This window comes from Trachurus japonicus, chromosome 4 (assembly GCF_045865225.1).
Source record: "Trachurus japonicus isolate A0001 chromosome 4, Traja_1.0".
In the NCBI taxonomy this organism is placed as follows: domain Eukaryota; kingdom Metazoa; phylum Chordata; class Actinopteri; order Carangiformes; family Carangidae; genus Trachurus; species Trachurus japonicus.
In genome coordinates, this window is record NC_140910.1 from 882961 (window position 1) to 894833 (window position 11873).

The 11873-nt window shown below is 42.4% G+C and overlaps 2 protein-coding genes across 2 annotated transcripts; both read left to right on the forward strand.

Moving 5' to 3' along the window:
* Positions 1 to 1451: 1451 nt before the first annotated feature.
* On the forward strand, positions 1452 to 5339 carry LOC146988152 (uncharacterized). Its single transcript, XM_085773200.1, has 5 exons — positions 1452 to 1575; positions 1709 to 1749; positions 1855 to 1929; positions 3790 to 3979; positions 4693 to 5339. Exons 1-5 carry the CDS (start codon positions 1509 to 1511, stop codon positions 5214 to 5216), a joined length of 897 nt encoding a protein of 298 aa, XP_085629326.1. The 5' UTR covers positions 1452 to 1508; the 3' UTR covers positions 5217 to 5339.
* Positions 5340 to 7490: 2151 nt separating this feature from the next.
* Positions 7491 to 9598, forward strand: faslg (Fas ligand (TNF superfamily, member 6)). Its single transcript, XM_085773202.1, has 4 exons — positions 7491 to 7829; positions 8437 to 8479; positions 8583 to 8654; positions 8736 to 9598. Exons 1-4 carry the CDS (start codon positions 7551 to 7553, stop codon positions 9152 to 9154), a joined length of 813 nt encoding a protein of 270 aa, XP_085629328.1. The 5' UTR covers positions 7491 to 7550; the 3' UTR covers positions 9155 to 9598.
* The last annotated feature ends 2275 nt before the right edge of the window (positions 9599 to 11873 follow it).

Sequence of the window (11873 nt, forward strand, 5' to 3'; positions counted from 1 at the left end):
CTCAAAAACTGATTTTTCTTTTTCTGCCTACATGACACTGAATGGCTTACTCAATTTGTGAAGCCACTGTTGAACTGCCACTTGTCAATTAGCTGCGATTAGTGCGATAGACACTGGTCTTTGGTTCCCGAGGTTGTAGGTTCAATCCTCAACTGATGCAAATTGGAAATTATAAGGACAACTGTCTTGTCTTCCTATTCTCCTGTTTGTTGCTCAGAATTGCCTAAATTTGCCCAAAAGTTGCCCGGACCCGACCCATCGCTGCGCAGCAGCTATAATTTTGTCTTTAAAACCACATTGTTATTTATCTAGCCTTTAGGTGAATATGTTTTAGGTGTTTTTACACGACAGCTCACAGCTGTGTGTCAAAAAAGTTGCAAAGTGATAAATAGGCTGACATGATTCAACCCTCCCTCCTCCCATTAGGCCTGCTGAAAATGATTAAAGTCATGATTAAATTAACATAAAAATGGTTTCTTCTGATCATATATAAGCAAAATATTCTGAATATTTTCAAAAATGCAACAACGCCCTACCATGAGTGTGCATTATGGATCATCTATCATACTGTATCACAGGTAAAATGCTGCCACACTATAGCGACTTGCTTCGCAGTGCAAACTCTTGTTGGGCAACAGTACTTGAACATTTCTGCTTCCTTTTCTCACGGCCCATGTCTGTGGAACATCCGGCCTGAGGACCTGAGGACAGCAGAGAACCTGGACGTTTTTAAGACCTATCGTTTTAGCCTCTTTAGTGTGTGTGTGTGTGTGTGTGTGTGTGTGTGTGTGTGTGTGTGTGTGTGTGTGTGGGAGAAGGGGGGACATTTTTTTGTATCTACAGTTTTATGTAAAGCACTCTGGGCTGCCAACGTGCTCTATAAATAAAGATTGATTGATTGATTCTCACTTTTACCAATACTGTACTTTTTTCACATTTGTATTGTTTTTATCTGAGAGTTCTTGGGGGATTCAATTGCTTTATTGTTTAATGTAATTGTATTTATCTGCTGCTTTATGTTACGTTACATTGTGTTGTGTTTTTATTAGACTCAGGTCCATATAGGCAGGACACACAACACAGAGAAAGGCAACACATTGCACATTAAAGCAGATATCAGTGGAATGTTTTTGTTAATATAAGTCCTAAATAGAGAATATGCATTTTACTTGCATATTCTCATTTCGCCTTACACAGAGACACCTTTACAACATCTGAATATGAAACATAAAAAATAAAACAATAAAAAAAAAACTGCGAGTAACAATACACGCTATCTGCCTGCACATACAACTTGTGGCACAGCCTGTAGATCTTCATTAGTTTTGATTCAGCCAGAGGACAGGTGTCCGGCTCTGATCTGCTCTGATTCAACTGGGACGTCGGTTCCCTTTCAGTGACGTCAGAGGGAGTTATCGCGGGATGTAAGCGTCACGCACGTGAGGGTTGCTACCTCACGTGACATTGTTTTGTTCGCGGCGGAGGCACGCGGCACGGCTCAAGTTGAAATGGCGAGAAATGAGGAGAAGCAACAAGGCAGACTGAACAGACTGTGGTTGCAGAGGGAGAGAGAGGGTAAGTGGCCGCCATAACAACTGTAACAGCAACAGAAGCAAATAGCGACTCAACCACGAAGCGCTACAGTGCTGCAGCGCTAAGCTAACGTTACAGCTGCATCACGGGTCTGACTTGAATACTTTGTGTGCAGAGGGACGCCTCAGAGATGTGCACGAGCGGAGACCCAAGCTGGTAAAGTCATTCTCAGTTACCAACTAGTTTACATTGAATCTCAGGACACGTTGACCTGGGTCGGCTGCTCTCACCCATAAACTGCTCTATGCTTCTCTCCCACAGTCAACTCTGAACTCAGCCCCCTCCGTCAGGAAGTGGATCCCTAGCATCAAGAGTGAAATAGAGTATTATCTTCAAGTAAGTAAGTCATACTCAGTGGTAAAGTACTAGTTATAGTTGGTAGTTACTTTCCCCAATAAGTAACTGAGTTATTAACTGAATTACTACATTGTAAAAGTAACTGATCACCAGGAAAAGTAACTATTGCTTTACTGATGGTGCTTTCAGACAAACACAGTTCTTCTGGTGCAGACTGTGGTTCCATGCCTGCATTCACATCATTTTAAAATATTTTGGCAAATTTTCCTATTGCCATAATCCCTATAGTTTTAGGAGTAGGTTCATTACCTTTAATTGTCGGTGCAAGCTGTTTTTAGATCGACGGGGCACCTACCGATGAATACCTATGAAACTACTCCTAAAACTATGGGGATTATGGCAATAGGCGAATTTTCCAAAATGTTGAAATATCCCTTTAAGTGTGGAACCAAAGTGGGAGGACCTTAATCTGCATTACTCAAAATTCCTGCTTTTTTGCTGACTCAGTAATCCTTCCTCTGTTTTTTAAGTTTATTAAAGCTGTACAGGCCCATGAATTATGCGTCACGTTGCTCACGATTCATCAGGCACATCCATCAATCAAACATCTGAGACACACACACACACACACACACACACACACACACATACCGAGCTCGGTCTCACCCCAAACATTGAATATCCCGCCCGCTCGATAACGACCAATCAAATTCGTTTTCCTTACTCGGGTAAATTCGTGCGGCAACTCGTGGAAACTGGTAGAAGGAGGCGCAACAAACAGGACAAACGGCCATTTCTGAACACCTTTAAAGACCCACTCCCGTGAAAATCGTGTTTTTTGAGCTTTTCACATGTTCCTGTGGCATTTTTCTTGTGTTAGAGCACTTATCAGCAGAGAAGGAAGTGCAAAATTGCATTTCAGAGTTTTTCTGCCTTCAAACTGCTGTGAACCAATGGCAGACTCAAACTGGCAGTTTCAGGAAGACTGGAGTTGAGGGTGTCACAGCTCCAGGGGAGGGCACTAGTGCTACAAGCTCCCGCCCCGCTCTGCATCTGGCTCAGAGGTGAAAGCCTTCACAGCTCGGTGTAGCTGTCAAGGTATAATAGGTATAGCTCACCTGGTAGAGCAGCTTGCACTGTGAGCAAGGACTATGCACCAGTCTGGGATCGAATCCCAGTGTGGAGTTTTACGTTAAACGCGCTGAATCTGTAATTGTACAATGTCCAGCTGTCAGCAAGCGGGGGGTGGGGTGCGAGGAGGTGGCTGGGCGTGTGCAGAGCAGCGCAGTCTCCGCCCACCCCCCAGAGGTACATTGCTAATGTGCATGGCTAATGAGCTGGTTTTAAAATGGCCGAAAAGGGTCGCGGGAGTGGGACTTTAATTATTTGGTCTGGTGTTGGAGTGAACCCAGCCTGGTCCATCTCTTCCCAGAGTTCAAAGATAAGAATTACTTTACTTTATTAAGGGAAGGGAAATTCATACAACTTGTTCTTTCTTGTTCTGCTTTCTAGCTTTTCTTGAAATTCAAACATTTAGTTTCCTCAACACAGACCACGACAAATTATTTTTCTCCAGGTTGTCAGTCGCTGCCTTCTCCTCGTTCCTGCTCATCTTCACAATCACAGCCTGGAATACGACACGCCCACTGATGATGTCATGGTTCACAGGGAAGAACCAACTTTTTCTTGGTTCCCTTGAGAACCAACTTTTTCTTGGTTCCCTTGAGAACCAACTTTTCAGAGCCAGCCCCTCAACCAATCAGGAACCCCCAGACCAAAATGGATTTGCTGAATGGGAAAACACAGTTTGATTAAAAAGTTAATATTTAATTTTTAAAACAAATCCTGCCTACCCCGGCTTTAATAACTGAATTGTCTTGTTATGCCTGCTTCTCTCAGCAGTCCCAGCTGTCTCATTACCCAGAGAGGAAGATAGCAGAGTTCCAGCTGCAGATTGAGGCTTTGGAAAAGGAATACAAAAGTTTCATTGGCAAGCTGCGAGTGCTTGACCCCTCCTGTAAACACAAGCCGTGGACTCCCCGGGCGTACTGCAAGAGGAGAGCAGAGGCCCCAGACTGTCCCAGCAACGGTCAGTGCATTCATTCTTTCACCTTGAGAAAGGATGTGATGTAGCACTCCAACTGTTCACATCATGTGAAGTCTGGGCCGGAGGGGAGCCAGTTTACAGCCTGGGAGTTTCAGGCCCACTTTCTCTTCTGGTTTAGGAAGTAAAAGTTCAACTCCAAGTGAGTCACTGAGTGTCAACAAAAATGTCTATTCCAATACGATGACATGGCATCAGTGAGTATGGGCATGTAAACGGTGACAGGATCAGATGAACAAATGGCACAGTGTCACAGGAAGAACAGATGTTGTACTTAATATGCAGCACATTGAGTTTATGTATGTGAAATGTGCTGTGTTAGGCAGGTTTACTTAAATTATTATCTGATAATAATGTAAAAGTCTTTTTTTTCTAGAATAAGCAACAAGCTTACCTCATTTCAGGGGAACACAGCAAGATCCATTCATGTATGTAAGAGTCTTAACTTGTTTTTTAAATTAGCAAAGCTTATGCAGTTATACAGTATACACTAATCAGGCCGAACGTTGTGAACACTGACAGGTGTAAACAACACTGTCATGGTACCTGTTAGTGGGTGGGCCCACAAGGGGAACCAGACACTCTGCTTGTCTAATCTGAGTTTAAATGTTTAATTTTGAGTGGGTTGTCCCTTAAGACACCAACAACTGACAGTCCTCTGACCTTTCATCTCTCTGTGTCCTCACTCTGGTTTACAGTTAAAAAGCCTTGGTCACAGGAGGACAGCAGTCAGCGCAGCGGAGCCGACAGTGATTTGACAAGCGGTTGGACTGGATGTGACAGAACCTCGGCCCCCAGCTGCTCCGGCACCAATCCACTGTCAGAAACCTCAGCAGTGGTCTGTGGGGACCAGGACCAGCCCCTCTCCTTTGACCCAACACAACTAGCAGTGGCTGCTGCTGCGTTCAGAGGACGGACACCTCAGCTTGTGTCTTCTCAAACACAAAGTCTTGCCAGGGTGCTGCATTCTGGCCTGCCAAACCTCAGGAATTCTGCATCAGGACAAATAGGGAGCAGAGGGACAGAGGAGGATGATGGGACCGGAATGGGTTTGGTTACCGAGCAGAAAGGTGACGTCCACGTGTGCAAGTTAGAGACTGAAACAGCAGAGAGGAAACCTGAGACATCACTGAACAGCAGCACAACAGAGGAGAAGACTGCTCATGTCCTGGGACTCGACTGTTACTCTTCCTCTGAGGACTCTGAGGACGGTCACTCATGATATTTTTAGATCATAAAATATAATAGCGCTCAATTTTCTACATTTTTAAAATACACTGACTGAAACCTTTCATGTCCTGTGTTCATTCAGCGGTTCCTATTTGATAGTGGTTCTCATGGGCCAAATAGTAATATCAATTTTTGGCTTAAACCATTCTTTTTTTACTGAAGTATTTAAGATTTGATTGTGTGAGTCCCTGGTAATATTTTAATGTACTCCATACATGAGTATGACAGTCACACTATGAGAAAACATGAAATGAATTCATGAATTTCAGTTTCCTATTAAAGCTCCACTTTCAAGACCTGATAAAAAGCTCTGTTGTGCAATTTCACGGTCGTTTTAAGGCATTAACCGACTTGTGTAATCAGTCACTGTGACCACAGCTGGCTCCGTGATGCTGCAGAACGGCTGGTGACTGTGAGAAACCCAGTAATTGATTGAGATACATGCTGATTCAGTGATTCATTTTAGTCTCTTCGGTTACATGAAGTGGAGCAGCAGCTCTGAGCGCGGCCTGGTTAGACCCCAAACCCCACCCTCCCACCTAACCTACTGTGTGCTGCTACTGCTGCCACTGCTGCTGCCTCTGCTGCTGCTGCTGCGACGACCACTTTCAGCATGACACTTCTGGGAAACGGACGCATCAGCTTCTAGAAAGCAGGTCCTCTGTGCCCTTTATGGTAAAGCCTGACGTAGTCACCTTTAGTTAGCGCTATACACACGTTGAAAAGGTGGGTTTCCCTTTTTCTGCAGGGACCAGAGAAACGAAACAAAGCTTTTGCAGCCATGGACAGAGCTTCCATATTTATCAATATGATTTTTACCACCACGTGCACAACTGGCCTGAACACCAATGACAATAATAGACGTCAAAGTGTTTGTTTCAGTCTGTAAGTGTGCACTGCTCAATTGCAAGGCTGGTTGTTTCTTGTATCTTATCTGGGGGGTCAGAGGAGTTTGCATCAAAACCACTACAAACTTTAGTATGAATCACCACTAGAGCTATCTAATTGCTGGAAACAGCTTTTTTTTTTTTTTGATTAAGCAAATGATGAAAAGCAATGTCTTATGGAAACTGCGGCAACCACAAGGACAAAGCTACGTAACTGCTCTATATCCAAGGAGACAAACCTAGAAGTGTCACAAAGACCACAGTGGTATAGCTCCAGACTGAGTGGGGTGTTTGTGTTCATCTTTCCTGTAAGCACTTTTCTGAGGTATTGGTTGGGGTTAATTTGCAGTTGCGTAGAGTATCGCTACCAGCTTTTCATCAGCAGCCAGCACGGAAGGCAGTGCAGAGACGTGAGCCCTTTTCATGTGGCAGCAGTATCTTCCCACCAAGACTATGCTGTGTGCTTCTGAAACTGCTGTATCACTGTTTACCAACATACCGTGCCTCACAAATACTGATCTGAAGGGAAAATTCATATTAATCATAATGCATTTTTTTTAATTTAGTGGAGAAAGATTCAGTACATTTAAAGGAGAACTTTCTGAAAAACCAGCGCAGAGCTCACAAAAAAATTCCTAGAAGTGTTGAAATGTATGTCACCTGATTCACAAGACCCATGACATGTAAAAGGACCCATGACATGCTGTGATGAGTGTGTCTGTGGCTGCTGAATGTCTCTTTTCGTGGAACTTCTGGACAGGTTTTTTTTTTTTTTTCTGTTAAGCTGGTGGTTAGTCAATGGGGAGCCGCACCAAACCTGTAGCTTCCTTCCCCCACAGCCTTTGCCCACAGTTGTCTGTATGCACTGCACAGTCAAAGACAAAGTTAATAATAATAATAATAATACATTTTATTTCTAATGCACTTTTCAATTCAAATGCTACAAAGTTAAAAGCAAAGTATAAAAAGCACACACACACACAAAAAAAGTGTATTGTATTGTGTAATTAGTGCCACATATTAGTGTCAGCAGTCATACATAGGCCTTTCTGAATAAGTACATTTACATGTGTTTATTTGGAAGATGTTTTTATCCAAAGTGACTTTACAAGAAAGAAAGAAAGTACTAAAACCTGAATGCAACAGTAAGCACATAAAGCTCCCAAACTGTGAGATAAAGCCTAATAAAATAAAGTAATTCTGCATAAAAAGCATCCAGCAAAGAAGGAGAAGTATGAAAAGTGATGTGCACTTGTCTTGTGTGTGCACTACTGTCTGTGTGTGTGTGTGTGTGGGGGAGGTGCTGTGGGTGGTGAATGTCTTGACAGCTGAAGCTTGGCCTTTTAAGACAGAGGTGCTCAGAGTGACACAAGTACATACCTCCTTCATGCAGAGACGATACACACAGACGGTTTGACTTTCGGTATAGGACCTGCAACATGAGCCTTGACCAGAACTATCCATTCCCACAGGTGTTCCTTGTGAATGGAGGTGGAAGCGGTCAGAGCTCTGACCAGCCTCCGGCTCTGGTACCCTGCTGGCCGTTTCCACCTGCCCAGCAGAGGGTGAGGGGCCGTGAGAAGAGCCGGGGCTGCATGGGGATCAGCCCCAGCCTGGCCATGATTGTGCTGATGCTGTTTCTGCTGGTGTTTGCTGCCCTGGGGTTTGAAGCCTACCAGATCTACAAGATGCAGACCGAACTGAAACAGATGAGACAGGTAAGGAACCACAGGCTGGGATGGATATGGAAAATAATATTGAAAAAAAGACAGAATGGAGGGACTAGTTTGAAATTCTGTGAGTTTTTAATGAAGTAGCTAGTGGTGTACAAGTATTGAGGTGGTTCCAATTTGCAAAGTTTTAAACAGTTGACCGGTCAGTGACAAATAATATAAATGTTAATGGTGTTCCTTTGTGTGTGATATTGCTTGTGCAATTTTAATGGGATAGAGTTGTACAAAATTAAAAGGTGTGACTTCTCTCACCTATTGCATAGAGTGGGGGGTGATAAGTGGAAGGTGGGAGCATGGAAAACCTGCTGGAAAGTTACTTCAGAGTTGCAAAGTTTAATAATTAATTCACATTTGACTTGGGCACAGTCTGAAGAGTCGAAAACACCCCAGCCCCACTCTGACATTTAAAAATGCAAACCAAAGACTTAATCGTTCCATCTGTGGTCACTGTGGACCAGTGAGACAGGAAATCCTCTCTCAGTCACTCTGTGAGAGAACTTTCAGATGAAGGCGCTGAGGCAGAAAGAAAAAGAAAAGCGTTTGTATGATGTGGTATTGAATAAACTTCTCTGTTTCTTTCATTTCACTGAAGGATAATCCTGAAACAGAGTTAAGTTCACCACAGAAGCAAATTGGTGAGTGTAAACAATCAACACAAGCACACATTAACAATCCTGCACAAGGTGGAAGCGTCTCCAAACTAGAGATGATGAGAATCTAATCTGAGGGTCGTTTCAGGTTTCAGTGAACCTGAGGTGCATGGAGACAACAGCAGAGAAGAAGACAGCAGATCTGCAGCACATGTCATAGGTAACATTTTTATTCATAGTGAAGCTAAACTTGGATTGTTTTTAATATGTACATGAAGTGACATTATGTCTCCTCTTCCAGGGCGGATTGACAAAGTGAAAGGCCAGTCTCAGACTCTGCGATGGGAGTTGAGGACGAGTCGGTCCTTCGTGTCCGGAGGAGTGACGTATCGCTTTGAGGATGGCGGTCTGCAGGTCAACGAGAGTGGACTCTACCACATTTACTCACGAGTGGAGCTGATCCTTAAGAGCTGCTCCCCATCCTCGTTCACTCACTCCGTGTTTGTGAGGAGAGTGGGACACATGCAACCTGTGAACCTGATGGAGGCCCACAGGGCGGGCTTCTGCTCCAGGGAGCTGCAGCACTCCTGGACCACCGACAGTTACCTGGGCTCTGCCCTGAAGCTGCAGAAATACGACAGAGTTTATGTGAATGTATCACAGCCCCATTATCTTACTCATGAACATTACGCCAACTTCTTTGGTGTCTACAAGGTCTGAAGTCTTTGAGCTTTCAGTGAGCATCAGTGAGTCACTCCAATGATAGTATGTAAACTCAGAATGTGTCAGACAGTAGTACATCTTGCTCATCACTTTACCCAAATGAATCCTTTGTTGAATGTTAGCCCAATGAGACAATAACTGCACTGAATATGATGTTAAAATCCAGGTCCAATATTGCATTCTGTCTTTACTGCCAGCTTTTTAATTGACAGTTTATTGCAATTTCCACTTATTTATGAACAAATATTGTGAATGTAAATGTTGGGATAGTCAGTTAACACTAATATGCTAATTTAGTTGTAGCAAATTTTAAATATTTATTTTGGGGTGTACCTGACATGTATGATGTGTAAATGTGTATAGGATCCACAAAAAATATTCCATGTCAATTGCTTTTGAACTAAATAAACAGAAAGTATAGTTTCCATTTGGTGAAACCAGGAAGTGTTTTGTTAATTAATCAAGCCTTTGTCACTGAAATCTAGTGGGTGTCATGTTTGAGTGGGCTATGCTCATATTATGGACACCCACATGAGATTTGTCATGACCACTGGAAAGTATTTAGATAAAGGCACCATGAGCCTGTTTTTCCGTGTATTCCACAGAAGCACAGCAGCAAAGAACAAAGGAGGGTTTCTGTTTTCTTTACTAAAGCGCAGTGTACACAGTGTAAACAGGTTAAGTGACAGCTTTAAAGTGAGCTTACAATGCTTTGCGTTCGTTTTGCTGCACAGCTTCTTCTTCCTCCTCTTTGCAGTTTAACACCTTTGTTGCTCAGTTTTTTCTGGGGTTTTTTTCTGTACACCACAGACTCACATGTAAGAGGGGAGTGCAAGAAGGTGCACAGGCTGGGCTCAGATGAAGTAGCTGGTTTGACGCCTGTTTCCTTCCGGTGTGAATATCAAGAGGGTCTTGTATGTGTGCAAGCTGATTTTTGTGAAAGACTCTCAGCTTCCTTTAATCCCCGCTGAAAAAAAATCGAACTTCTTTGGGCTCAACGGTTCTCACAGTAAGAGCTGGATAATCCTTTCAGCGTGCAACACAGGTCTGTCATATCTGGCTAAATTCAGTACTTTCTGGCTAAACCACAAACTACTCTATGGTTAGTTAACAGTGAAAACAATAATGGACTCAACAAACATTTTGATTTACCATAATTTGCAGACACATTTCTGCAGTGCACCATGTTGTTTTTAATAAACATAAGTGCAAGTGGATGAGGGATGTGTTATACCCGCTCCAACATGCAAATGTAGCTACATGACCATAACCACAGATCTGTTCCCGCTCTACATTATATATATATATGATATACCTGTAATTACAGTAACCCTGTCTGGACTACCAACACCAATTAGAATGTAATACATCCATGGGCCAAGACAAGGGGTTGTTGCTGTAAAAAGAACAACAAAGTTGTTTCAGTAAATTTCAGTAATATTAAAAGGGCTTCGTAAAGATGAAGTTGACAGAAGATTCCAAACACTTTGCAGTTACACTAAGCTATTCTTTATGATCCGTTCTGCACAGACTGAAAAATGTGTCATTCTATGTCGAGCAGCCATCATTAACGTTTTTAAGGTGTGGCTTTTTGAGATTCTACTCGTAGATGTTTGATACATAAATTCGCAGGACTTCACAGACCACAAGATATCTGAAGCTATCAGCAGATAACCTCACCTCCATAGGCAAGCTAAGATAAGACAGATATGTGAGAATGTGTGCTGACACATTCCTTACAACAACAATAACAAGGGTATTTAGATCTTAGGTTGCATTTGAAGTTCACCACAGCTGCGCAAGAGCTCACTGAGCACTTGTACAAGATTAATGATAAGAAAATTAGCCCAGATAAAATTTCTAGGTCGCATGTTGTCAGTGCCCATTTGTATTGTAGGAATAAACATATACTTCATACATTGAGTTAAAAATTAGGTTTGTAAGCCAGTCATATAATATATATAAATATTAGTTAACAGTCAAAGCCTGTAACTTTCTTACCCAGTTAATTTGTGTGGTATATTGATGTGTTGATGAAAAGAAGGTATCACCGCCGACACGTCTTCACTTGCATTTAAAAAGAAGTTTATTAACAAGAAGAAGAACAGTGTACAAAAAATGCCGAATCCTGAAGCATCCCTGGTGCCAAAGTGAGATCTTCCTCCCAATGGCTCAACACCATGATCATATATACTTTCTAACTCCAAAACTCCACCTTCTCCCAACATAAGGATATAGCTTACCATAATAGGCATTAAGTGTTCAACATTGCATAACATGAACAATTCCTGTAAGTGTTTAACATACACAGTTCATGTCTTGCGTCTATGGACATGAGACAGGATCTAGCCTATAGAGTTTTACGACCTTGCATTCATACTCCGGACGAGTCTAACATAAACTTAAGCAAGACTCTCACAGGAAAAATGTGAACAACAGGAAAGATATTCTCCTAGGGTACATTTCACAAGAGCCACTCACTATCTAATCTATTACTGTTAACTAAACACCTAATGCAACATCTTTATATATCTATAAATGTATGTGCGTCTTTCTCTCTTATATCTACCTTCGATTTGTTTACTTCTAAGCAAAACATATCCATGAAGTAGAGCACCAATTCACACTTTCTTTCCATTCCCAAAAAAAGGCACACATACAAAGAATAAACATAATACATGATGTTAAAGCTAAAAGTTCAGGTGAATAATACACT